Source organism: Mobula birostris, chromosome 28 (assembly GCF_030028105.1).
Source record: "Mobula birostris isolate sMobBir1 chromosome 28, sMobBir1.hap1, whole genome shotgun sequence".
NCBI lineage: Eukaryota > Metazoa > Chordata > Chondrichthyes > Myliobatiformes > Myliobatidae > Mobula > Mobula birostris.
The window spans coordinates 11,323,214-11,344,815 of NC_092397.1; the positions used below are offsets into that span (position 1 = coordinate 11,323,214).

Sequence of the window (21,602 nt, forward strand, 5' to 3'; positions counted from 1 at the left end):
ACCCGCCAGGCTGCTGTCTGTAGACTTCAGTTTTGGGCGCTTAACGCCATCGTAGCCCAGAAGCCGGTGAGGAAACTGTCCTCGCTGGGCCTCCACACCTCCCTCGGGCAACTGGATACTGGACTCGTTAACAGTAAGGCCGCGGTCAGTCCGTGCGGGCGGCAACATCTCTCGTCACGTTACGCCGAGCACTGACGCTCCCCGAGACTGCGTCGCGGGATCCAGCTCAAGCTGTGTCCTCAAGTTTGCGGATGACACGACAGTGGCTGGCCTCGTCGTAATTAACCCCGGCCTAATCACGGGACAGTTTACAACGACCAATTAACCCACCAGCCGGTCCATCTTCGGACTGTGGGAGGACACCAGAGCACCCGGAGGAAACCTAGCCAGGCACGGGAGGAGAACGTGCAAACTCCTCACAGATGGTGCACGAATTGACGATGCGCCAAGCTGGAATAGTGTTGCGCTAACCGCTAAGCCATGGTGTTACCCCTATTAACGTATTTTAGAATTTTATTCTCCCTCTTTTTTTTTAACAGAGGGAAAGTTCCCAATCCTTGTCCAGTCCCTAAGTCTACATCATGCTTTTAAAGTTTGTTTTCCTCTTTTTTTTTGCACTGCTCAGACCTTATAAAAATCTCCCAGCGTCAATAGGAAATCAAGCCAGTAGGCTGTAGCTGGCAGGGAGATCGAGTCCCGCCGTTGGCGACAACAGGACAATGACGAGGGCCGACAGGGAGAGATGGCGGACTCGTTCCGCAATCTCCGAAGGATGGGGCAGCCTCCGGAGAGGGGCGAGCTCCCCCCCCACCCCGGGGGCTCTCGTGGCCCGCCAGAGCTGGCTCTGTGCTGGACTTGGCAGAAGGCACACAGGGTGGCTGTTGGGCTTGCAGCCGAGCTGAATTCTTTAGCTGACAAGTCATAGCTCTGCCTGATGACTTGATAAAGGTGCTGGAAGCAATCAAGTCTAAAGTGCAGGTTTATAAAGGGAAAGAGATGACAGAAGCCAGCAGACTATTATTCTAAGACACTCCCTCTCTCTCTCTCTGACTCTGAAAGGGAGGTGGTAGAGCGATCTCCTGCCGTGTTTATAATCAATCCTTCAGGGCGTATGGAGGATTTCCCAGAAGGCATGACTTGTGTAGCACCAGACTTCGAAGGGAGGGGTCCCGGGTTCGAATCCAGCCGGCCCCTTGCGTGGGTCTGTGAAAAGACAAACAAGTGCTGAAGAACTGGCAAGGTTGCCAGTCAATGCAGCACACGGTGCGGGGAGAAGCAACAATGAGATGGAACTTAGGGCCAGTGCTTGGGACCAGAACGGACCGTGGGATCCCACAGACCGATTCTGTATTGGTGAGCTTCTCATAACCTGATGGGGCTCCCTCCTCACCGCTCCTCCCTCAGTGTGACACTCCCTCCTCACCGCCCCTCCCACAGCCTGACAATCCCTCCTCACCGCCTCTCCCTCAGTGTGACTCTCCCTCCTCACCGCCCCTCCCTCAGTGTGACACTCCCTCCTCACCGCCCCTCCCACAGCCTGACACTCCCTCCTCACCGCCTCTCCCTCAGTGTGACTCTCCCTCCTCACGGCCCCTCCCTCAGTGTGACACTCCCTCCTCACCACCTCTGCCTCAGTGTGACACTCCCTCCTCACTGCCCATTCCTCAGTGTGACACTCCCTCCTCACCGCCCCCCCCTCAGATTGACACTCCCTCCTCACCACCTCTGCCTCAGTGTGACACTCCCTCCTCACTGCCCATTCCTCAGTGTGACACTCCCTCCTCACCGCCCCCCCTCAGATTGACACTCCCTCCGTACCACCTCTCCCTCAGTGTGACACTCCCTCCTCACTCCCTCAGTGTGACACTCATTCCTCACCCCTCCATCAGTGTGACACTCCTTCCTCACCGCCCCCCCTCAGATTGACACTCCCTCCGTACCACCTCTCCCTCAGTGTGACACTCCCTCCTCACTCCCTCAGTGTGACAATCCCTCCTCAGTCCTCCCTCAGTGTGACACTTGCTCCTCACTGCCCCTCCCTCAGTGTGACGCTCCCTCCTCACCACCCCTCCCTCAGTGTGACACTCCCTCCTCACTGCCCCTCCCTCAGATTGACACTCCCTCCGTACCACCTCTCCCTCAGTGTGACACTCTCTCCTCACCCCTCCCTCAGTGTGACACTCCCTCCTCATTGCTCCTCCCTCAGTGTGACTCTCCCTCCTCACGGCCCCTCCCTCAGTGTGACACTCCCTCCTCACCGCCCCCCCTCAGTGTGACACTTTCTCCTCACCGCCCCTCCCTCAGCATGACACTCCCTCTTCACCCCCTCCCTCAGTGTGACACTCCCTCCTCACCGCCCCCCCTCAGCGTGACACTCCCTCCTCACCCCCTCCCTCAGTGCGACACTCCCTCCTGACTGCCCCTCTCTCAGTGTGACACTCCCTCCTCACCGCCCCCCTCAGTGTGACACTCCCTCCTCACCGCCCCTCCCTCAGTGCGACACTCCCTCCTCACCGTTCCTCCCGCACGGCCCGGCACTCCCAGGGATAGTGGGCCGGGAATATCTTTTCCCTGCCTGGCTCTGGAGCAAAGGTCACAACAACAAGGGGGAAAGGGGTCTGGGAACAGAAACCCAGTGAATGTTATGAACCGGGACTTGGTGGCCTTTTGGGGTTGCTCTGTCAAAGCAGCATGAAAATGCCATTAAGCTCCTGTCAGTAGCTGAGAAAACAGATGGGAAACATTCAGAGCTCAGATACAAGCACAGCTGGGGCCAGCGCGAGTGGGTGTGGGCCCGAGTTCCTGGACGGAGGCCATTCCGAAAGCTCAGGCCTGGCCTGCTGGGTCCTGCTTTTCCCGGCAGTAACATCCCAGAGTTTCCTTGGCGGCAGACAATATTTTCTTTGTCCCATGTGGGGCTTTGACTGCAGCTCTGCAGGCTGTGCTTACTGAATGGAGCCTTGTGTTCGCTTATGGTAGAGCTGTTAGTGGCAAATCGAAAACCCCGAGCCCCCTCGCAATTCCTTTGTTCGGGTTCCCTTGCGAGGATCCCACGGGCATTTGTTTACCGTTCCTGGAGGGAGCCAGGGACTCTCCGCTGGCCGGGGTTTTGGCAAACCAAGGGAGGTGTTTATCTCGGGCCTCTTGCGGAGCCTTGGGCCAATATTAGTCCCCTGGGCGACGTCAGCAGATCAGACCGACGGCCGCGCACGGGAGCTGCTGAGTTCAGACCTCCCTGACGCCACGGGCTGCGAAGGGGTTTAGAAGCACCCTGAACTGGACGGGAGAGGTGCCGGGCGAGTGCACGGCCCGCCTCCTTAGCGTTAACGCCCGGCGGCACAGGGACGTCACTTTAAATCCTGCCGGGCTGGGGACAGGGTGATCCCAGGACAGTGCCCCTCACGATTTTGGGATGGTTAGCAGTTCGTTAGAAATTAAAAGCAAGGGTCTAAAGCCGAGGTGAACGGTGAAATGGCAGAGCAGGCTCAAAAGGCCAGATGGGCCTAACTCCGCTCCTGCATCTCACGGTTTTGCAGTCGGATACTTATCACAGTGCGAGCGGGTCAGAATCTGCAGGGTGGGTGGAAGGGAAGAAGGAGAGGATTAGATGGACCCATGGGGACGTTGGTGAGACAGCGGGAAGAACTGGCAGCCTCTCGTGAACTTCCCACAGCTTCCTCTCCCCGCAGCCTTTCGAGGGATCTGAACCCCCTCCAGTTCTAGCCTCTCGGCTCCCGTTTCGATCACTCTGCCTCCACTGCCTGCGCCCAGGACTCCCGGAATTCCTCCCCTGAGTGCTGGAGGAACCCAGAAGGCCGGGCAGCATCTCTGGAAAAAAGAGTAGGCAGTCGGCGTTTCCAGTCCTGATGAAGGGTCTCGGCCCGAAATGTGGACTGTTTACTCTTTCTCACAGACGCTACCTGGCCTGCTGAGTTCCTCCGGCATTTTTTGTGTGTGTGTGTGTGTGTGTTGTTCTGGATGTCCAGCACCCGCTGATTTTTCTCTAGTTTGTCATTCCTTCCCTAATCCAGGGTTCAATTCCCGCCATTGTCTGTAAGGAGTTTGTACGTTCTCCCCGTGACCGCCTGGGTTTCCTCCGGGTGCTCCGGTTTCCTCCCACAGTCCAACGACGTACGAGTTAGTCGGTTAATGGGCCACATGGGTGTAATAGGCTGCGCAGGCCCGTTAGGCCAGTAGGCCCTGTAACCGAGCTGAGTCTCTAAATAAATATTTTTCTTATATAAATTCCCACCGATCCTAGTGCTGTCACGGTACGGATGAGCTTTTTAATTCTCAACGCGTAGAAGGCTGTGAACGAAGAGCGGGTAAATGGGATTACTGTAGCGGGGGGACGACGGTGAGCGTCAGAACGGTGGGCCTAGGGGCCTGTTTCAATGGCGTCTGACTTCACGCTCAATGGCCACTCTACGGGGTGCACCTGCTCGTTAGTACCATTATCAAAGAGAGGCTGACGGGCACGTAACTTGCCGGTGTTCAGGGCAATCGTACCAACTGGCCGCCACCCCACTGGCGTTTAGATCGGCAGCGAAGGTCCGCCACCTCTGGCCGTGACGATAGCTTCCTCGTGTGTCAGGGACGCAAGTCTTGGGTGGAGACTCAGGAATACTGTCGCACTCAGATGCAGGAGGATTCTTCATTGCTGTTTCCGCAACAATTTTCTTTCACCAGCCAACCTCACCACTGAACCGGACCCCACCCCCCCGCCCCGATCCTGACCTCTGCCCTTTGACTCGTCTGGGTGACCCTTCCGGGAGCCGGATCCAACATGGCTTCCCGGGTCATTGAGGCAGGCCGTCCTCCGAACCCAGGTTGGGGGTCCTCCTGGAGGACAGAGCGACGTCGAGAGGGGTAAGTGCTCGGCTGGGATCTGGGGCCCCCCCCACCCCCACCGCCCGACCCTTTCATCGCACGTCAGCCACCCTGCATCCTGTTCCCCTCCACAGATCTGACTGACCCGAAGACTGGCTTCGGCGGCGGCGTGGAGTGTCCTCAGGGCTACAAGCGGCTGAACACCACCCACTGCCAAGGTAAGTGGCCGGCGGTCCCTCCGATCACCCGCGGAGGGAGCCGCCTGGGTCCGACTCTCAGCCAGGGGTCCTGACCCCTGCAGCCAGCCCTTCTCGCTCATCCCACAGCAGGCCGGGCATCATCTGTGGGAAAGAGTCAACGGTTGACCTTTCGGCCCTGATGAAGGATCTCGGCCCGGAACGTCAACTTTACCCTTTTCCGCAGATGCTGCCTGGCCTGCTGAGTTCCTCCGGCATCTTGTGTGTGTTGCTCTAGGTTTCCAGCATCTCTTGTTTGTGGGCAGGCAGAGTACTACGGGTTCTAACATGGCCAGGCCATTCAGCCCCTTGAGGCTGCTGTACCGTTTGACACGATCATGATCAAGATCTTGCTTTCTTGCCTGAGCCACGTCTGCCTCAGTTGCTCAGTCAATGCAAGCCCTCAATGCACGTGCGTCCACCGTAGTTCACGGGACAGAAACCCAAAAGATTCCCACAGGGGAAAAAAAAACACAAGAGATTCTGCAGTTGCTGCAAATCTTGAGCAACACAGACAAAATGCTGGAAGAAGTTGCCCATCGAAACTGCTACACCATTCCACCATGGCTGATTTATTATCCCTCTCAACCCCAATCTCTTACCTTCTCCCTGTCACCTTTGATATCCTGATTAATCAGGAACCTATCAACCTCCCAATTTAAATATACCCAATGACTTGGCCTCCACAGCCGTCTGTGGCAACGAATTCCACAGATTCACCACCCTCTGGCTAAAGAAATTCCTCCTCATCTCAGTACTTGTATTCTGAAGCCGTGCCCTCTGGTCGTAGACTCCCCCACCATAGGAAACATCCTCTCCACATCCACTCTATCTGTGTCCTCTGGTCGTAGACTCCCCCACCATAGGAAACATCCTCTCCACATCCACTCTATCTGTGCCCTTTGGTCCTGGACTCCCCCACTATAGGAAACATCCTCTCCACATCCACTCTACCTGTGCCCTCTGGTCCTAGACTCCCCCACCATAGGAAACGTCCACTCCACACCCACTCTATCTGTGTCCTCTGGTCCTAGACTCCCCCACTGTAGGAAACATCCTCTCCACATTCACTCTATCTGTGTCCTCTGGTCCTAGACTCCCCCACTACAGGAAACATCCTCTCCACATCCACTCTATCTGTGTTCTCTGGCCCCAGACTCCCCCACCATAGGAAACATCCTCTCCACATCCACTCTATCTGTATCCTCTGGTCCAAGACTCCCTCACCATAGGAAACATCCTCTCCACATCCACTCTATCTAGGCCATTCAATGCCCAGTAGACTTCAATGAGATTCACTCCCCCACTCCCCCTCCCCATTCTTCTAAACTCCAGCGAGTACAGGCCCAGAGTTATCAAACTCTCCTGTTGCATTAACCCTTTCATTCCTGGGATCATTCTCATGAACCTCCTCTGGACCCTCTCCAATGCCAGCACACTCTTTCTCAGATAAAGGGCCCACAATATTCCATATCTGGTCTGACCAATGCCAATGCATTATAAAGCCTCCACTAGAGAGAGCTTAACGTCTGTCTGAGCAGCTGCTGGTGGTGTGGTTACTCCCCAGTACCGAGAGTGTGGCAAATCTTCCTCTGATAGATCAGTCCCTCTCTTTCTCATCTCCCTCTCTTAATCATCTCCCTCTCTTTCCTATCTCCCCCTCTTTCTCACTCTCCCCCCTCTTTCTCATTCTCCCCCTCTTTCTCGCTGCCCCCCTTTCTCACTCTCCGCCTCTTTCTCACTGTCCCCCCTCTTTCTCACTGTCCCCCCTCTTTCTCACTCTCCCCTTTCTCATTCTCCCCCTCTTTCTCATTCTCCCCCTCTTTCTCACTGTCCCCCCTTTCTCATTCTCCCCCCACTTTCTCACTGTCCCCCCTTTCTCACTCTCCCCCTCTTTCTCATTCCCCCCTTTCTCATTGTCCCCCCTTTCTCACTCTCCCTTTCTCTCTCCCCCCTCTATTTCTTTCTCTCCCTCTCTTGCTCACTCCCTCCTTTCTTTCCCCTTTCTCTCTCTCCCCTCTTTCTCTTTCTCCCCCTCTTTCTCTCCCCTCTCTCCCCCTTTCTCTCTCCCACTTTCCCTCTCCCCTTTCTATTCTCTCCCTCTACCCCCCTCTTTCCCTCTACCCTCTTTCTCTCTCTCCCCCCTCTTTCTCTCCCACTCCCTTTCTCTCTCTCCCCTTTCTCATCTGCCCCTTTCTCACTCCCCCTTTTCTCACTCCCCCCTTTTCTCACTCCCCCTTTTCTCACTCCCCCTTTTCTCACTCCCCCTTTTCTCACTCCCCCTTTCTCACTCCCCCTTTTCTCACTCCCCCTTTCTCACTCCCCCTTTCTCTCTCACTCCCCCTCTTTCTCTCCCCTTTCTCTCTCTCCTTCTCTCTCTCCCTTTCTTTCTCTCTCCCTCTCTCTCCCCCTTTCTCTTTCTCATTTTCTCTCTCTCTCTCTCTCATTCTCTCTGTCTCTCGCTTTCTTTTCTCTCTGTTTCTTGTCTTTATCTCTCTCTCTCTCTCTGGTACGGACCCGTGCAGTACCGCTGCTTCAAGAGGGTGATGTTCTCCTCGTACGTCTCCCCCTCGCCATTGCAATTCAAACACGACGCCCCTCCTCCCGCGCATTTTTTTCCATCGGAGTCCGGGTGCGCCAACCCAGCCCACCCGACAGCGGGGCGCTCCCTCCGCACTTCCTCACCGGCGGCCTGATGCCCCCGAGCACAGCCCAGCCAGCAGTCCGGTACTCCCCCACCCCGCACTCTGTGCTGGCAGCGCTGGGGGATTCTCCCCCTGCCCGCGGGGCTCGAAAAGATCAAAGATGGAAATGTCATCTTTTAAGAACTGGCTCACCAAATTCATCTTTGTCTCTTGTACACCACTATCATTTCTTTTTCTCTCTCCCTCTCGCTGTCTCCTTCTCACCCCCTCTGCCTCTCCCTGCTTTCTGACGTTTCCTGTCTCTCTGTCTTTCCGTTCTCTCTCTCACTCTGTCTCTATTCCTCCCTGACACTCTCACGTGCTCCATCTATCAATATCTCTCTCCTTCACTTTCTCTATCTGCCTATACTCCCGTCTCTCCCTCACCTGTCTCTCCTCCTCGTCTTCGTTCTCTCTCACTCATTTCCTCTGTCCCTCTCTCTCGCTAACTCTCCCTGTCCCCTCTCTCTGTATCTCTCTAATATCTTTCTCCTTCACTTTATCAATCTATATCCTTTTCTCTCCCTCACTCCTCCTCACTGCCTCACCCTCACTTCCTCACTCATTTCTTCTCTTTCTCTCTCTAAAACTCTGTCTCTCTCTATCTGTCTCTCCTTACTGTCTCACTCATTCCTTGTGTCCTTCTCTCTCTAAATCTCTCTGTGTCTGTGTCTCTGCCTTTCTTCTCTATCTGTCTCACCCTCACTGTCTCACTAATTTCTTCTGTCTCTTTCCCTCCCCCGTCTGTCCTTCTCTTTCTCATCTTTCTTCTCTCTCTCTCTCATCCCCTTTCTTTCTCACTGCCCTGTCTCATTCTTCACCTTCTCTTTCTTGTCTTCTCTCTTTCTGTTTTTCTTTCTGTCTCTTTCCCTCTCTCTCACCCTGCCTCCCTTCGCCCTTGTTTTCCTTCACTCACTGTGCTGACTCTTACTCTTCCGAACTGTCCCTGTCTCTGTCTCGCTCTTTCCCCATCCCTCTGTCTCTCCTCTCTCTCCCCCTCTCTCTCCCCCTCTCTCTCCCCCTCTCTCTCCCCCTCTCTCTCCCCCTCTCTCTCCCCCTCTCTCTCCCCCTCTCTCTCCCCCTCTCTCTCCCCCTCTCTCTCCCCCTCTCTCTCCCCCTCTCTCTCCCCCTCTCTCTCTCTCTCTCTCTCTCCCCCCCCCTCTCTCTCCTCTCTCTCTCCCTCTCTCTCTCTCTCTCTCCCTCTCTCTCTCTCTCCGTCTCCGTCTCCGTCTCCTCTTGCCTTGCTGCGTTCCAGATATCAACGAGTGCCTGATGCAGGGAGTCTGCCAGAATGCAGTCTGCCTCAACACCTATGGCAGTTTCCGCTGTGCCTGCAAGCCCGGCTACGTGATGGGGCCGTCGCGAACACACTGTGTGGGTGAGTGGTGAGGGGCCCGGGAGGGAGGTGGGGGGCTCGACGTCCCACCGCACAGGGATGTGAGGAGGTTCCGGAGCGTCTCCCGGTGAGATCGACAGCATGATGGCGGAAGGGGAGAAAGCAGGCCGGGTTTTGACCGCAACCCTGCTGGGTTGTCTGGCGGAATCTGAACTTTAGAGAGGCTTAAAATGAGTGAACATGCTATAGTCAGGGGTGTGGGGTGTGTCGGTGTCACGGTGAGGGGTGTGGGGTGTGTCGGTGTCAGAGTGAGGGGTGTGGGGTGTGTCGGTGTCAGAGTGTGGGGTGCGGGGTGTGTCAGTGAGGGGTGTGTCAGTGTCACAGTGAGGGGTGTGGGGTGTGTCAGTGTCACGGTGAGGGGTGTGGGGTGTGTCAGTGTCACAGTGAGGAGTGTGGGGTGTGTCGGTGTCACAGTGAGGGGTGACGGGTGTGTTGGTCTCACAGTGAGGGGTGTGGGGTGTGTTGGTGTCACAGTGAGGGGTGTAGGGTGTGTCAGTGAGGGGTGTGGAGTGTATCGGTGTCACAGTGAGGGGTGTGGGTGTGTTGGTCTCACAGTGAGGGGTGTGGGGTGTGTCGGTGTCACGGTGAGGGGTGTGAGGTGTGTCAGTGTCACGGTGAGGGGTGTGGGGTGTGTCAGTGTCACAGTGAGGAGTGTGGGTGTGTCGGTGTCACAGTGAGGGGTGTGAGGTGTGTCACAGTGACGGGTGTGTTGGTCTCACAGTGAGGGGTGTGGGGTGTGTCGGTGTCACAGTGAGGGGTGTAGGGTGTGTCAGTGAGGGGTGTGGGGTGTATCGGTGTCACAGTGAGGGGTGTGGGTGTGTTGGTCTCACAGTGAGGGGTGTGGGGTGTGTCGGTGTCACGGTGCGTGGTGTGGGGTGTGGGGTGTATCAGTGAGGGGTGTGGGATGTATTGGTGTCACGGTGAGGGGTGTGGGGTGTGAGGTGTGTCACAGTGAGGGGTGTAGGGTGTGTTACAGTGAGGGGTGTGGGGTGTGTCGGTGTCACAGTGAGGGGTGTAGGGTGTGTTACAGTGAGGAGTGTGGGGTGTGTCGGTGTCACGGTGCGTGGTGTGGGGTGTGTCAGTGAGGGGTGAGGGGTGTAGGGTGTATCAGTGAGGGGTGTGGGATGTATTGGTGTCACAGTGAGGGGTGTGGGGTGTGAGGTGTGTCACAGTGAGGGGTGTAGGGTGTGTCAGTGAGGGGTATGGGGTGTGTCAGTGTCACAGTGAGGGGTGTGGGGTGTGTCAGTGTCACAGTGAGGGGTGTGTCGGTGTCACAGTGAGGGGTGTAGGGTGTGTCAGTGAGGGGTGTGGGGTGTATCGGTGTCACAGTGAGGAGTGAGGGGTGTAGGGTGTGTCAGTGAGGGGTGTGGGGTGTGTTGGTGTCACAGTGAGGAGTGTGTGGTGTGTGTCAGTGTCACAGCAAGGGTGTGGGGTGTGTCAGTGTCACGGTGAGGGGTGTGGGGTGTGTCGGTGTCACAGTGAGGGGTGTAGGGTGTGTCAGTGAGGGGTGTGGGGTGTATCGGTGTCACGGTGAGGGGTGTAGGGTGTGTCAGTGAGGGGTGTGGGGTGTATCGGTGTCACGGTGAGGGGTGTAGGGTGTGTCAGTGAGGTGTGGGGTGTATCGGTGTCACGGTGAGGGGTGTAGGGTGTGTCAGTGAGGGGTGTGGGGTGTATCGGTGTCACGGTGAGGGGTGTAGGGTGTGTCAGTGAGGGGTGTGGGGTGTATCGGTGTCACAGTGAGGGGTGAGGGGTGTAGGGTGTGTCAGTGAGAGGTGTGGGGTGTGTCGGTGTCACGGTGTGGGGTGTGAGGTGTGTTACAGTGAGGGGTGTGGGGTGTGTCGGTGTCACAGTGAGGGGTGAGGGGTGTGTCAGTGTCACAGTGAGGGGTGTGGGGTGTGTCAGTGAGGGGTGTGGGGTGTATCGGTGTCACAGTGAGGAGTGAGGGGTGTAGGGTGTGTCAGTGAGGGGTGTGGGGTGTATCGGTGTCACAGTGAGGGGTGAGGGGTGTAGGGTGTGTCAGTGAGAGGTGTGGCGTGTGTCGGTGTCACGGTGAGGGGTGTGGGGTGTGAGGTGTGTTACAGTGAGGGGTGTGGGGTGTGTCGGTGTCACAGTGAGGAGTGAGGGGTGTAGGGTGTGTCAGTGAGGGGTGTGGGGTGTATCGGTGTCACAGTGAGGGGTGAGGGGTGTAGGGTGTGTCAGTGAGAGGTGTGGCGTGTGTCGGTGTCACGGTGAGGGGTGTGGGGTGTGAGGTGTGTTACAGTGAGGGGTGTGGGGTGTGTCGGTGAGGGGTGTGGGGTGTGTTACAGTGAGGGGTGTGGCGTGTGTCGGTGTCACGGTGAGGGGTGTGAGGTGTGTTACAGTGAGGGGTGTGGGGTGTGTCGGTGAGGGGTGTGGGGTGTGTTACAGTGAGGGGTGTGTCATATGTCAGAATTTTCCTCTCTGACGAAGACCTCCTCTTTCTCTTCCCCATGCAGTCACAGAGCTTTCCGGGGAGAAGGGCCCGTGCTACCTGCTGGTGGACTCGGAGAAGCGCTGCGCTTATCCCCTGGGTGGGGAACTGACAAAGCAGATCTGCTGCTGTTCTGTGGGCAAAGCCTGGGGCTCCAACTGCGACCCCTGCCCCATCTCTGGCACCGGTAGGTGACTGACGTCAGGGGCTCACCTCCCCCTGCCCTCATATATCTCTCGCCTGGCTTCTCGTGCCCTTTGTCCTGGCAAAGAATCACATTCCCATCCCAGTACGGGACGGACTCTCAGCCCCGTGTATTCATTCTGAGCGGCCACATTGACTCCACTCTCAATTCATCTTCACACCCACAGGAATCGACACTGCAGAATTAACCTACACATCACGTATGTGATTTATTTCAAGATGTAACCCAGCAACAGGCCTTCCGGCCAATTTAGACCCCCATCGACCATTAAACTCAGGTGTCCAACTAACCTCCTAACCCATACGTGTTTGGAATGTGGGAGATGAATCACAAACTAATCCCACTGTCCCACTCTCTCCCCAAACTAATCCCACTGTCTCACTCTCTCCCCACAGTCCTGTGTCAGTCCCCAAACTAATCCCACTGTCCCCACTCTCTCCCCACAGTCCTGTGTCAGTCCCCACACTAATCCCACTGTCCCACTCTCTCCCCACAGCCCTGTGTCAGTCCCCACACTAATCCCACTGTCCCACTCTCTCCCCACAGTCCTGTGTCAGTCCCCACACTAATCCCACTGTCCCACTCTCTCCCCACAGTCCTGTGTCAGTCCCCACACTAATCCCACTGTCCCACTCTCTCCCCACAGCCCTGTGTCAGTCCCCACACTAATCCCACTGTCCCACTCTCTCCCCACAGTCCTGTGTCAGTCCCCACACTAATCCCACTGTCCCACACTAATCCCACTGTCCCACTCTCTCCCCACAGTCCTGTGTCAGTCCCCAAACTAATCTCACTGTCCCACTCTCTCCCCACAGTCCTGTGTCAGTCCCCACACTAATCCCACTGTCCCACTCTTCCCCAAACTAATCCCTCTGTCCCAGTCTCTCCCCACAGTCCTGTGTCAATCCCCAAACTAATCCCACTGTCTCACTCTCTCCCCACAGTCCTGTGTCAGTCCCCACACTAATCCCACTGTCCCACTCTCTCCCCACAGTCCTGTGTCAGTCCCCAAACTAATCTCACTGTCCCACTCTCTCCCCACAGTCCTGTGTCAGTCCCCACACTAATCCCACTGTCCCACTCTTCCCCAAACTAATCCCTCTGTCCCACTCTCTCCCCACAGTCCTGTGTCAATCCCCAAACTAATCCCACTGTCTCACTCTCTCCCCACAGTCCTGTGTCAGTCCCCACACTAATCCCACTGTCCCACTCTCTCCCCAAACTAATCCCTCTGTCCCACTCTCTCCCCACAGCCCTGTGTCAGTCCCCAAACTAATCCCACTGTCCCACTCTCTCCCCACAGCCCTGTGTCAGTCCCCAAACTAATCCCACTGTCCCACTCTCTCCCCACAGCCCTGTGTCAGTCCCCAAACTAATCCCACTGTCCCACTCTCTCCCCACAGCCCTGTGTCAGTCCCCACACTAATCCCACTGTCCCACTCTCTCCCCAAACTAATCCCACTGTCCCACTCTCTCCCCACAGCCCTGTGTCAGTCCCCAAACTAACCCCACTGTCTCACTCTCTCCCCACAGTCCTGTGTCAGTCCCCACACTAATCCCACTGTCCCACTCTCTCCCCAAACTAATCCCTCTGTCCCACTCTCTCCCCACAGCCCTGTGTCAGTCCCCAAACTAATCCCACTGTCCCACTCTCTCCCCACAGCCCTGTGTCAGTCCCCACACTAATCCCACTGTCCCACTCTCTCCCCACAGCCCTGTGTCAGTCCCCACACTAATCCCACTGTCCCACTCTCTCCCCACAGCCCTGTGTCAGTCCCCACACTAATCCCACTCTCTCCCCACAGTCCTGTGTCAGTCCCCAAACTAATCCCACTGTCCCACTCTCTCCCCACAGTCCTGTGTCAGTCCCCACACTAATCCCACTGTCCCACTCTCTCCCCACAACCCTGTGTCAGTCCCCAAACTAATCTCACTGTCCCACTCTCTCCCCACAGTCCTGTGTCAGTCCCCACACTAATCCCACTGTCCCACTCTTCCCCAAACTAATCCCTCTGTCCCAGTCTCTCCCCACAGTCCTGTGTCAATCCCCAAACTAATCCCACTGTCTCACTCTCTCCCCACAGTCCTGTGTCAGTCCCCACACTAATCCCACTGTCCCACTCTCTCCCCACAGTCCTGTGTCAGTCCCCAAACTAATCTCACTGTCCCACTCTCTCCCCACAGTCCTGTGTCAGTCCCCACACTAATCCCACTGTCCCACTCTTCCCCAAACTAATCCCTCTGTCCCACTCTCTCCCCACAGTCCTGTGTCAATCCCCAAACTAATCCCACTGTCTCACTCTCTCCCCACAGTCCTGTGTCAGTCCCCACACTAATCCCACTGTCCCACTCTCTCCCCAAACTAATCCCTCTGTCCCACTCTCTCCCCACAGCCCTGTGTCAGTCCCCAAACTAATCCCACTGTCCCACTCTCTCCCCACAGCCCTGTGTCAGTCCCCAAACTAATCCCACTGTCCCACTCTCTCCCCACAGCCCTGTGTCAGTCCCCAAACTAATCCCACTGTCCCACTCTCTCCCCACAGCCCTGTGTCAGTCCCCACACTAATCCCACTGTCCCACTCTCTCCCCAAACTAATCCCACTGTCCCACTCTCTCCCCACAGCCCTGTGTCAGTCCCCAAACTAACCCCACTGTCTCACTCTCTCCCCACAGTCCTGTGTCAGTCCCCACACTAATCCCACTGTCCCACTCTCTCCCCAAACTAATCCCTCTGTCCCACTCTCTCCCCACAGCCCTGTGTCAGTCCCCAAACTAATCCCACTGTCCCACTCTCTCCCCACAGCCCTGTGTCAGTCCCCACACTAATCCCACTGTCCCACTCTCTCCCCAAACTAATCCCTCTGTCCCACTCTCTCCCCACAGCCCTGTGTCAGTCCCCACACTAATCCCACTGTCCCACTCTCTCCCCACAGCCCTGTGTCAGTCCCCAAACTAATCCCACTGACCTCAGCACTTCCATTCATCTCTCTTCAATTTTCATCCTCACTGCCCCGTTCTCCTGGTCCAGAGGCTGAGGATTTTTTTTTTGTTAGAATAGCCTTGCTTAGGTGCCCTGGGCCCGTATGACCCCGACCATCTCCTCCCGCCCCACTCTCGCCGAGCGCCCCACTAACTCTTGCCTGTCGCAGCAGAGTTCCACGAGACGTGCCCGGCGGGCATGGGCTACCAGTTCTCCAGCTCCCACCAGAAGATCAGCATCCCGCCCGGCAAAAGTATCACGGTGCGGATAGGCCCTGACGGCAAGGCCCGCATCGTCCAGGTGCCGATCACGGGGCCCACCGCCATCCCGCACCAGGAGATTGACAAGGACGTCCTGGAAGGTTGGTAACAGTTAGTGGGGGACTAGTGGGACGGAGGGGGTTTCTCCCAGCCACACCCTCCTCCGCACCGACTCATTTCCGCACCCGCGTAAGCGTTCAGGTGCGCACTCAAATCGTACGTTTACTTACAGAGACATATCGGATCGCCCACGTTGTCCAACATGGCACCACATGATGATGTCACATAACCCGGCACATCATAATGATGTCATCATGGTTACAGGCCCTTCTGGCCTAGCGACACCAGTTAACTTACTAACACCACACACATCGGGCCCTGAACTCGCTAACTGGCCCCCACCGGCACGTCTTTGGACTCTGGGAGGAAACCCAGGCAGTCACGGGGAGAGAACATGCAAACTCCCAGGAACTGAACCTGGGTCGCCGGCATAGTGGAGCGTCGTGCTGACCGCTACGCCACCGCACTGCAAAATGCGCCTGTTGATCCACACGCGCACAATTAAACGCACGCTCGCACACCCACTGACATTCACGCAGACTTAGTTACATGCACTCATCCGCACACACCCACACACTCACTCACAATTACGTTCGTACAGCGACTCGCACACCTGTGCACATGTTGACACCCACTCACACGTCCATGCATTCACACTCTCAGTCTTTCACTCAAATACACATTTGCACACTCATTCACATGCATATATGCTATAGTCAAAGGATTCAAAGTACATTTATTATCAAAGTATGTATAAATTATATAACCTTGAGATTCATCTGCTTACAGGCAGTCACAAACCAAAAAAAACCCAAAAGAACCCAACTTTTAAAAAAAGTACCAACACCCAATGTGTGAAGAGAGGAAAAGAAACAAATCATGCAAACAACAAAAGCATGCAACAACACTCCGAACCAAATTGAGTCTATAGACCCAGAGCAGCTGGGGGAGGCCCATTGCCTCCGTCTCATTTCATCATATAGAAGAAGTGTTATGGATAATTTCTTGCTTCTTGAACTACCATTAAGTTGTCGTCCAATTTGAGTAGCGCCGTCTTAAGCCAGCAGGGTGAGAATTCCTCACACGCTCATTCATTCATGTTCATTTGCACTCTTTTATAGATACATAGTCACACTCATTCTCTTATCGTCCTTGCGTACACACACACACACGCACGTACGTGTCGATGGGACAGGGATCTGTGTCTGTGATAATTTGCCAGCTGCTTCCACGTAACACGGGCAGGAATGTACCGGAGCCAACATCTAGCCCCTAGTAACTATTTCCTACTTGTAGAATTTCTCTAGGCCGTAGAAATGTCATCTCTGATGTGTAGCAACCATTTTATTCTGCTGTAATGAATTCCTTGCTTGTACTAACGTCTCCCCTCTCCCACACTTTCAGTAACCTTATCCCTTTCTTCTCTCCACACAGCAACCACTATCACTTTGGTAAGTGGAAGATTTCATTACGTTGTAACATGTTTAACGTTCCTTGTGCTAAACTGTATTTTTTTTCCCTAAGGGTTTTGCTAATCAGTAGCTCCCAAGCTGACAAAGAACCATTCAGTGATAATCACCCTTTAACCACTGGTTTTATGGAAATGTTATTGGTTTATTTTCCATCGGCCTTGTTTCTAGTTAATCGAAATAGATTTTGTTTTTGTTCTCATTTCCTTTTTCTCTCTCCTCCTTTTCTCTTCTGGTTTCTTCCCCCTTCCTTCCCAGTCCTGATGAAAGCTCTTGGCTCAAAACATTGACTGTTTGTTTCCCTCCATAGGCGCTGCCTGATCTGCTAAGTTCTTCCAGCATTTTGTCTGTGTTGCTCCATCTTTCCTTTCTCTCGTTCCCTCTCTCCCCTTCCTTCTTCCTCATCCACTCTCCCTCTCTTCCTCCCTCTTTCTGTCTGTTTCGCACTTTCCATAAGACACAGGAGCAGAAGTCGGCCATTCGGCCCATCGAGTCTGCGCCGCCATTTTATCATGTGCTTTCACGTTCTCTCTTTCTCTCCTTCCCCATCTCTTCCCTTCCCTCCCTCAATCTCTTTCTCTGCTTCTCACTCTCATTTCCCCTCTATCTTTCTTTCTTCCTCTCTCTCCTGTCTTGCTCTTTCCCTCTCTCCCCGCACCTCTCTTTTTCCCTCTCTTCCTGTTTCCTTCTCTCCCATCTTATCTCATTCCCTCCCTGCCTCCCCTTCCCTTCCTCTTTCCCTCTCGCCTTCTCTTTCAACTCCCCTTCGCTCACTCTTTCATCCTTCCCTGCTCTCTGCTTTCCACTGTCACTTCTCTCTCTCTCCTCGTTCTCTGTTCCTCTCTTCCTCCATCTCCTCACCGTGGAAGGAGTTAGATATGGCCCTTGTGGCTAGGGGGATCGGGGGTATGGAGGGAAGGCAGGTACAGGGTTCTGAGTTGGATGATCAGCCATGATCATACTGAATGGTGGTGCAGGCTCGAAGGGCCGAATGGCCTACTCTTGCACCTATTTTCTATGTTTCTATGTCTCTCTTATCTCCTCTGCTCTTTCTGTTGTGTATTTAATATTTCAGTAATATTGTAAATAAATTGTTTATTAAGCATTCTTTGTTTGTTTACATAATTCAATACAGGTTATGGGCACACGTATACATAGCTAGGGTGTCTAAGACATTTGCACGGTACTGTACTTGTCAACATGCTACGGAGAGGAAATCTGGCAGGAGCAAAGGATGTTGGATATGGCAAGGGTGGAGCGCCATGGGAGGGGTATGAGACAGGTGGCAGAGAAGGAGTGCCAGGGGTGGGGGGGGAGATCATTACAAACTGTCTCCCTGGTGCTTCTCGCTCCTTCGCCTCACCCTTCCTCTTTTCCCAGCCATGATTCCTGTCTCCCTGCCCTCTTCCCATTCTGTAATAGAGACCCAAAGCAGAATCAGGTTTATCATCGCTCGTATATGTCACAATTTTTTTTTTGCGGCAGAGGTATGGTGCAATATGTAAAAGTCCTGGGCACCAAAGCTATAGTGCTTTTGTAAAAGTATGTGAATGGCACACATCATCATGCCAACGCGTCATGTGTGTACACCTTGCTCAAGTAAAAGGCTAAATGTGCACAAGTTATCCCCGGCTTTGTTGGCACGTGGCCAAGTGGTTAAGGCGTTCGTCTAGTGATCTGAAGGTCGCTAGTTCCAGCCTTGGTTGAGGCAGCGTGTTGTGTCCTTGAGCAAGGCACTTAACCACACATTGCTCTGCGACGACACCGGTGCCAAGCTGTATGGGTCCTAATGCCCTTCCCTTGGACAACATCAGTGGCGTGGAGAGGGGAGACTTGCAGCATGGGCAACTGCTGGTCTTCCATACAACCTTGCCCAGGCCTGCACCTAGAAACCATCCAAGGCGCAAATCCATGGTCTCATGAGACTAACGGATGCCTATATATATGTCCCCGGCTCCATGTTTTATGTTCAACTAGTTTTATTTTTTGGCGGCTATAAAGCATAACAGTAGCAACAAGGAAGTTTTAAGCAAACCCGAGTCGACTACCTACCTGATGAAAAGGAGCAAGATGTTCAAGTTTTTTTTTAAAAAGCCCAGCATGCTTTCTTTTCAAGAGGAGAGAAATGGTTAAATTTTTTTTTTAAGTGCAGTATGTGGTTTCTTCGGAAAAGAAGAGAGATGGTCTAGTTTATTAAAAAAAGCAGAAAATGGACAAAGTTCGCAGGTTCAGAAATGGTTGGCTGTATTGGAAAGATAGATGTGTTTGATTGCACAAGAGATAACTGGGTATTGTATACTGAGTGAATTGAACATATTTTAAAGCCAATAAAAAGTAAGTTTCTCCTGTCATGAGTGCATTGAGTGGAAAGGCATACAGTTTGCTTAGAAGTTTGACTGCTGCAACCAAACAAGCTGAAATGAGCTTTGCTGATATCAGTAAAATTTATGCAGGAACATTTAGAACCAAAGCCAATGTTGGTTGCAGGATACTTTAGGTTTCATAAGTGGAATCAAAAGCTGGGAGTCCATTTCAGCTTACTTGGCTGAATTGAAGAAATATTCTGAGCATTGTAAATTCAGTGAAGGACTTAATGATGCACTGAGAGATTGTTTAGTTTGTGAAATCTTACAAGAAAGCATTCAAAAATGGCTCCTAACTGAAGTGCAACTCACATTGAAAAGAGCAGTTGAAATCACTGTATCAATGGAAACAGCAGCCAGAGATACAATTGAGTTGCAGTCAGGAATGAAAGTGAGCGTGAAGGATGGGTCTGCCAGGATCTGTGGTAATTTTAAGGTCACCATCAACCCAGTAGTGAAAGTAGATCAACACCCTCTGCCCAGGATAGAGGGTATCTTTGCAAACCTTTCTGGAAGAAAACACTTCAGCAAAGTGGACTTAGCTGAGGACTACCTGCAGATGGAGATGGAAACAGAGACCAAAGTGTTTCTCATCACAAGCTCACACAAAGGGCTTTATTGCTACAATAAGCTAAATTCTGGAGGAGCATCTGCACCTGCACTCTGGCAGAAAGCTATGGACCAGGTGCTGCAAGGATCCCAGACACTCAGTGTTACCTGGATGACATCATTGTTATCAGTGAAGATGGTAAGAAACATCTCCAAAATCTCAAGGCAGTATTAAAAATGATTAGAAGATCATGGGCTCCGAGCATGACGCAAGTGTGAATGCTTTAAGCCGAGCATCACTTACTGTGGTCACACCATTGAGTCGCAAGGATTACACAAGTGTGCTGAACAAGTTCAAGCAGAGCTGGATGCCCCAAGGCCAAAGGACATGCCACTGTTGTGGTGCTTTTTTAGGATTTGTCAGCTACTGTAGCAGGCTCCTGCCAAACCTATGCTCCACCCCTTGAACTTATTACTAAAGATCAGGGTAAAATGGCAATGGACAGAGCAGTGTAAGGTGGCTTTCCAAAAGACAAAGGAAATGGTGACGTCAGACACTGTACTCACACATTATGATCCGCATTGTCCAGTGAGGCTTGCCTGTGGCGGCTTGCCTTATATTATAGGTGCAATCGTCTCACATATTATGAGCGATGGAAGGGAATGCATCATCGCTTTGCATGACGTTCCCTGACCACTGCAGTGAAAAGTTACACCCAGATTGACTGAGAGGCCCTGAGTCTGGTTTGGGGTGTAAAACGTTTTCCAAACTGTACCTGAATGGGAGAGAGCTTACCCTGATTTCTGATCTGCAACCACTAGTGTCCATTTTCAATCCACAGGAGGGTGCTCCACTAACAGCAGCAGCAGCACAGAGAGAGAGAGAGACACACACACACACACACACACACACACACACACACACGCACAGGCCTCCAGCCACAGGCCCTGGCCCCCTATCCCTGGCCCCGGGCTCGCAGACTCACAGACACTGGGCCTCCAATGTCCATTCCCTGGCCCCTGGGGCTCACAGACCCGCAGACAGCACGGGAGCACTATCAAAGAACACCAGACACCGGATTACATCAGGAAATATTTGGACAGGATGAAAACTTTGCCTAGAGTTTCCCCTCCCTTATTTACTTAGCATGACGTGGAAGAAGGCATGCTCTCCCCAGCAGACATTTGGCCCGCGCCTCTTACTTTCCCCAGCAGCCTGCAACTTGTTTTCTGTCACAGTGTCGTAGAGGAATGCAGCACAGAAACAGGCCCTTCAGCCCATCTAGTCCGTGCGGAACCATTTAACCTGCCCACTCCCATGGACCTGCACCAGGACCTCCATACCCCTACCATCTATCAACCCTTTGATTCTTTTGCCAATGTTACGACGACAAACCTGCCCGTCTTTGGGGCATGGCAGGACACCGGATCATCCTGGGGTGGGGGTGGATGGTGGGGACCAATGTGATCAGAGGGATAACGTGTGCAGACTCAGCACAGCCCCCAACATCAGGATCGAACCCCGGGCCGCTGGAGCTGTTGGGGCGGCGGCACTGACAAAGGAGCGGCCTTAAAGGTGGAGATGGAATCATAAACCATAAGGTAGTTCCCCCCCCCCCACTGATCTCCCTCCCGGCACTTACCCCCGCAAGCAGCCTTAAGTGCTACGCCTGCCCCTACCCCTCCTCCCTCACCTCTGCTCAGGGCCCCGAACAGTCCTTCTGGGTCAGGCGCCACCTCACCTTGCCAACTTGCTGGGGGGGGTCGCGTATTGCACCCGGCGCTCCCGGTGCGGCCTCCTCTACATTGGCGAGACCCCGTCGCAGATCGGGGTGGGGGGATCCGCTTCGTCGAGCACCTGCGCTCCATCCGCCACTAGCGGGGGACTTCCCGGCAGCCGAACACTTAAATTCTGATTCCCGTTCCCGTTCCGACGCGTCGGTCTTGTGCCAAGATGAGGCTGCCCTCAGGGTGGATGAGCTACACGTTATATTCCATCTGGGTAGCCTCCAAACTGATGGTATAAATAATGATTTCTCCTTCCGGTGAACAAAATTCCACCTCCCCCCCCCGACCTTCCTCTATTCCTCACTCTAACCATCAACTTCTTCTCACCTGCCT

At 54.0% G+C, this 21,602-nt stretch overlaps 1 protein-coding gene across 5 annotated transcripts in view; it reads left to right on the plus strand.

Moving 5' to 3' along the window:
* LOC140189039 (latent-transforming growth factor beta-binding protein 3-like) overlaps nucleotides 1-21,602 on the plus strand; it is a 407,830-nt gene that overhangs the window by 312,804 nt on the left and 73,424 nt on the right. For 4 of the 5 annotated variants that reach the window (XR_011883435.1, XM_072245724.1, XM_072245722.1 and 1 more), the window contains 5 exons: nucleotides 4,965-5,048; nucleotides 9,006-9,128; nucleotides 11,621-11,782; nucleotides 14,950-15,141; nucleotides 16,535-16,551. Coding sequence is in view for 4 of the 5 variants with exons in the window: in XM_072245724.1 (XP_072101825.1) it covers nucleotides 4,965-5,048; nucleotides 9,006-9,128; nucleotides 11,621-11,782; nucleotides 14,950-15,141; nucleotides 16,535-16,551 (578 nt within the window). In the remaining variant the exon portion in view is untranslated. The remainder of the gene's footprint in view (nucleotides 1-4,964; nucleotides 5,049-9,005; nucleotides 9,129-11,620; nucleotides 11,783-14,949; nucleotides 15,142-16,534; nucleotides 16,552-21,602) is intronic. The other variant, XM_072245723.1, reaches the window with a different exon arrangement.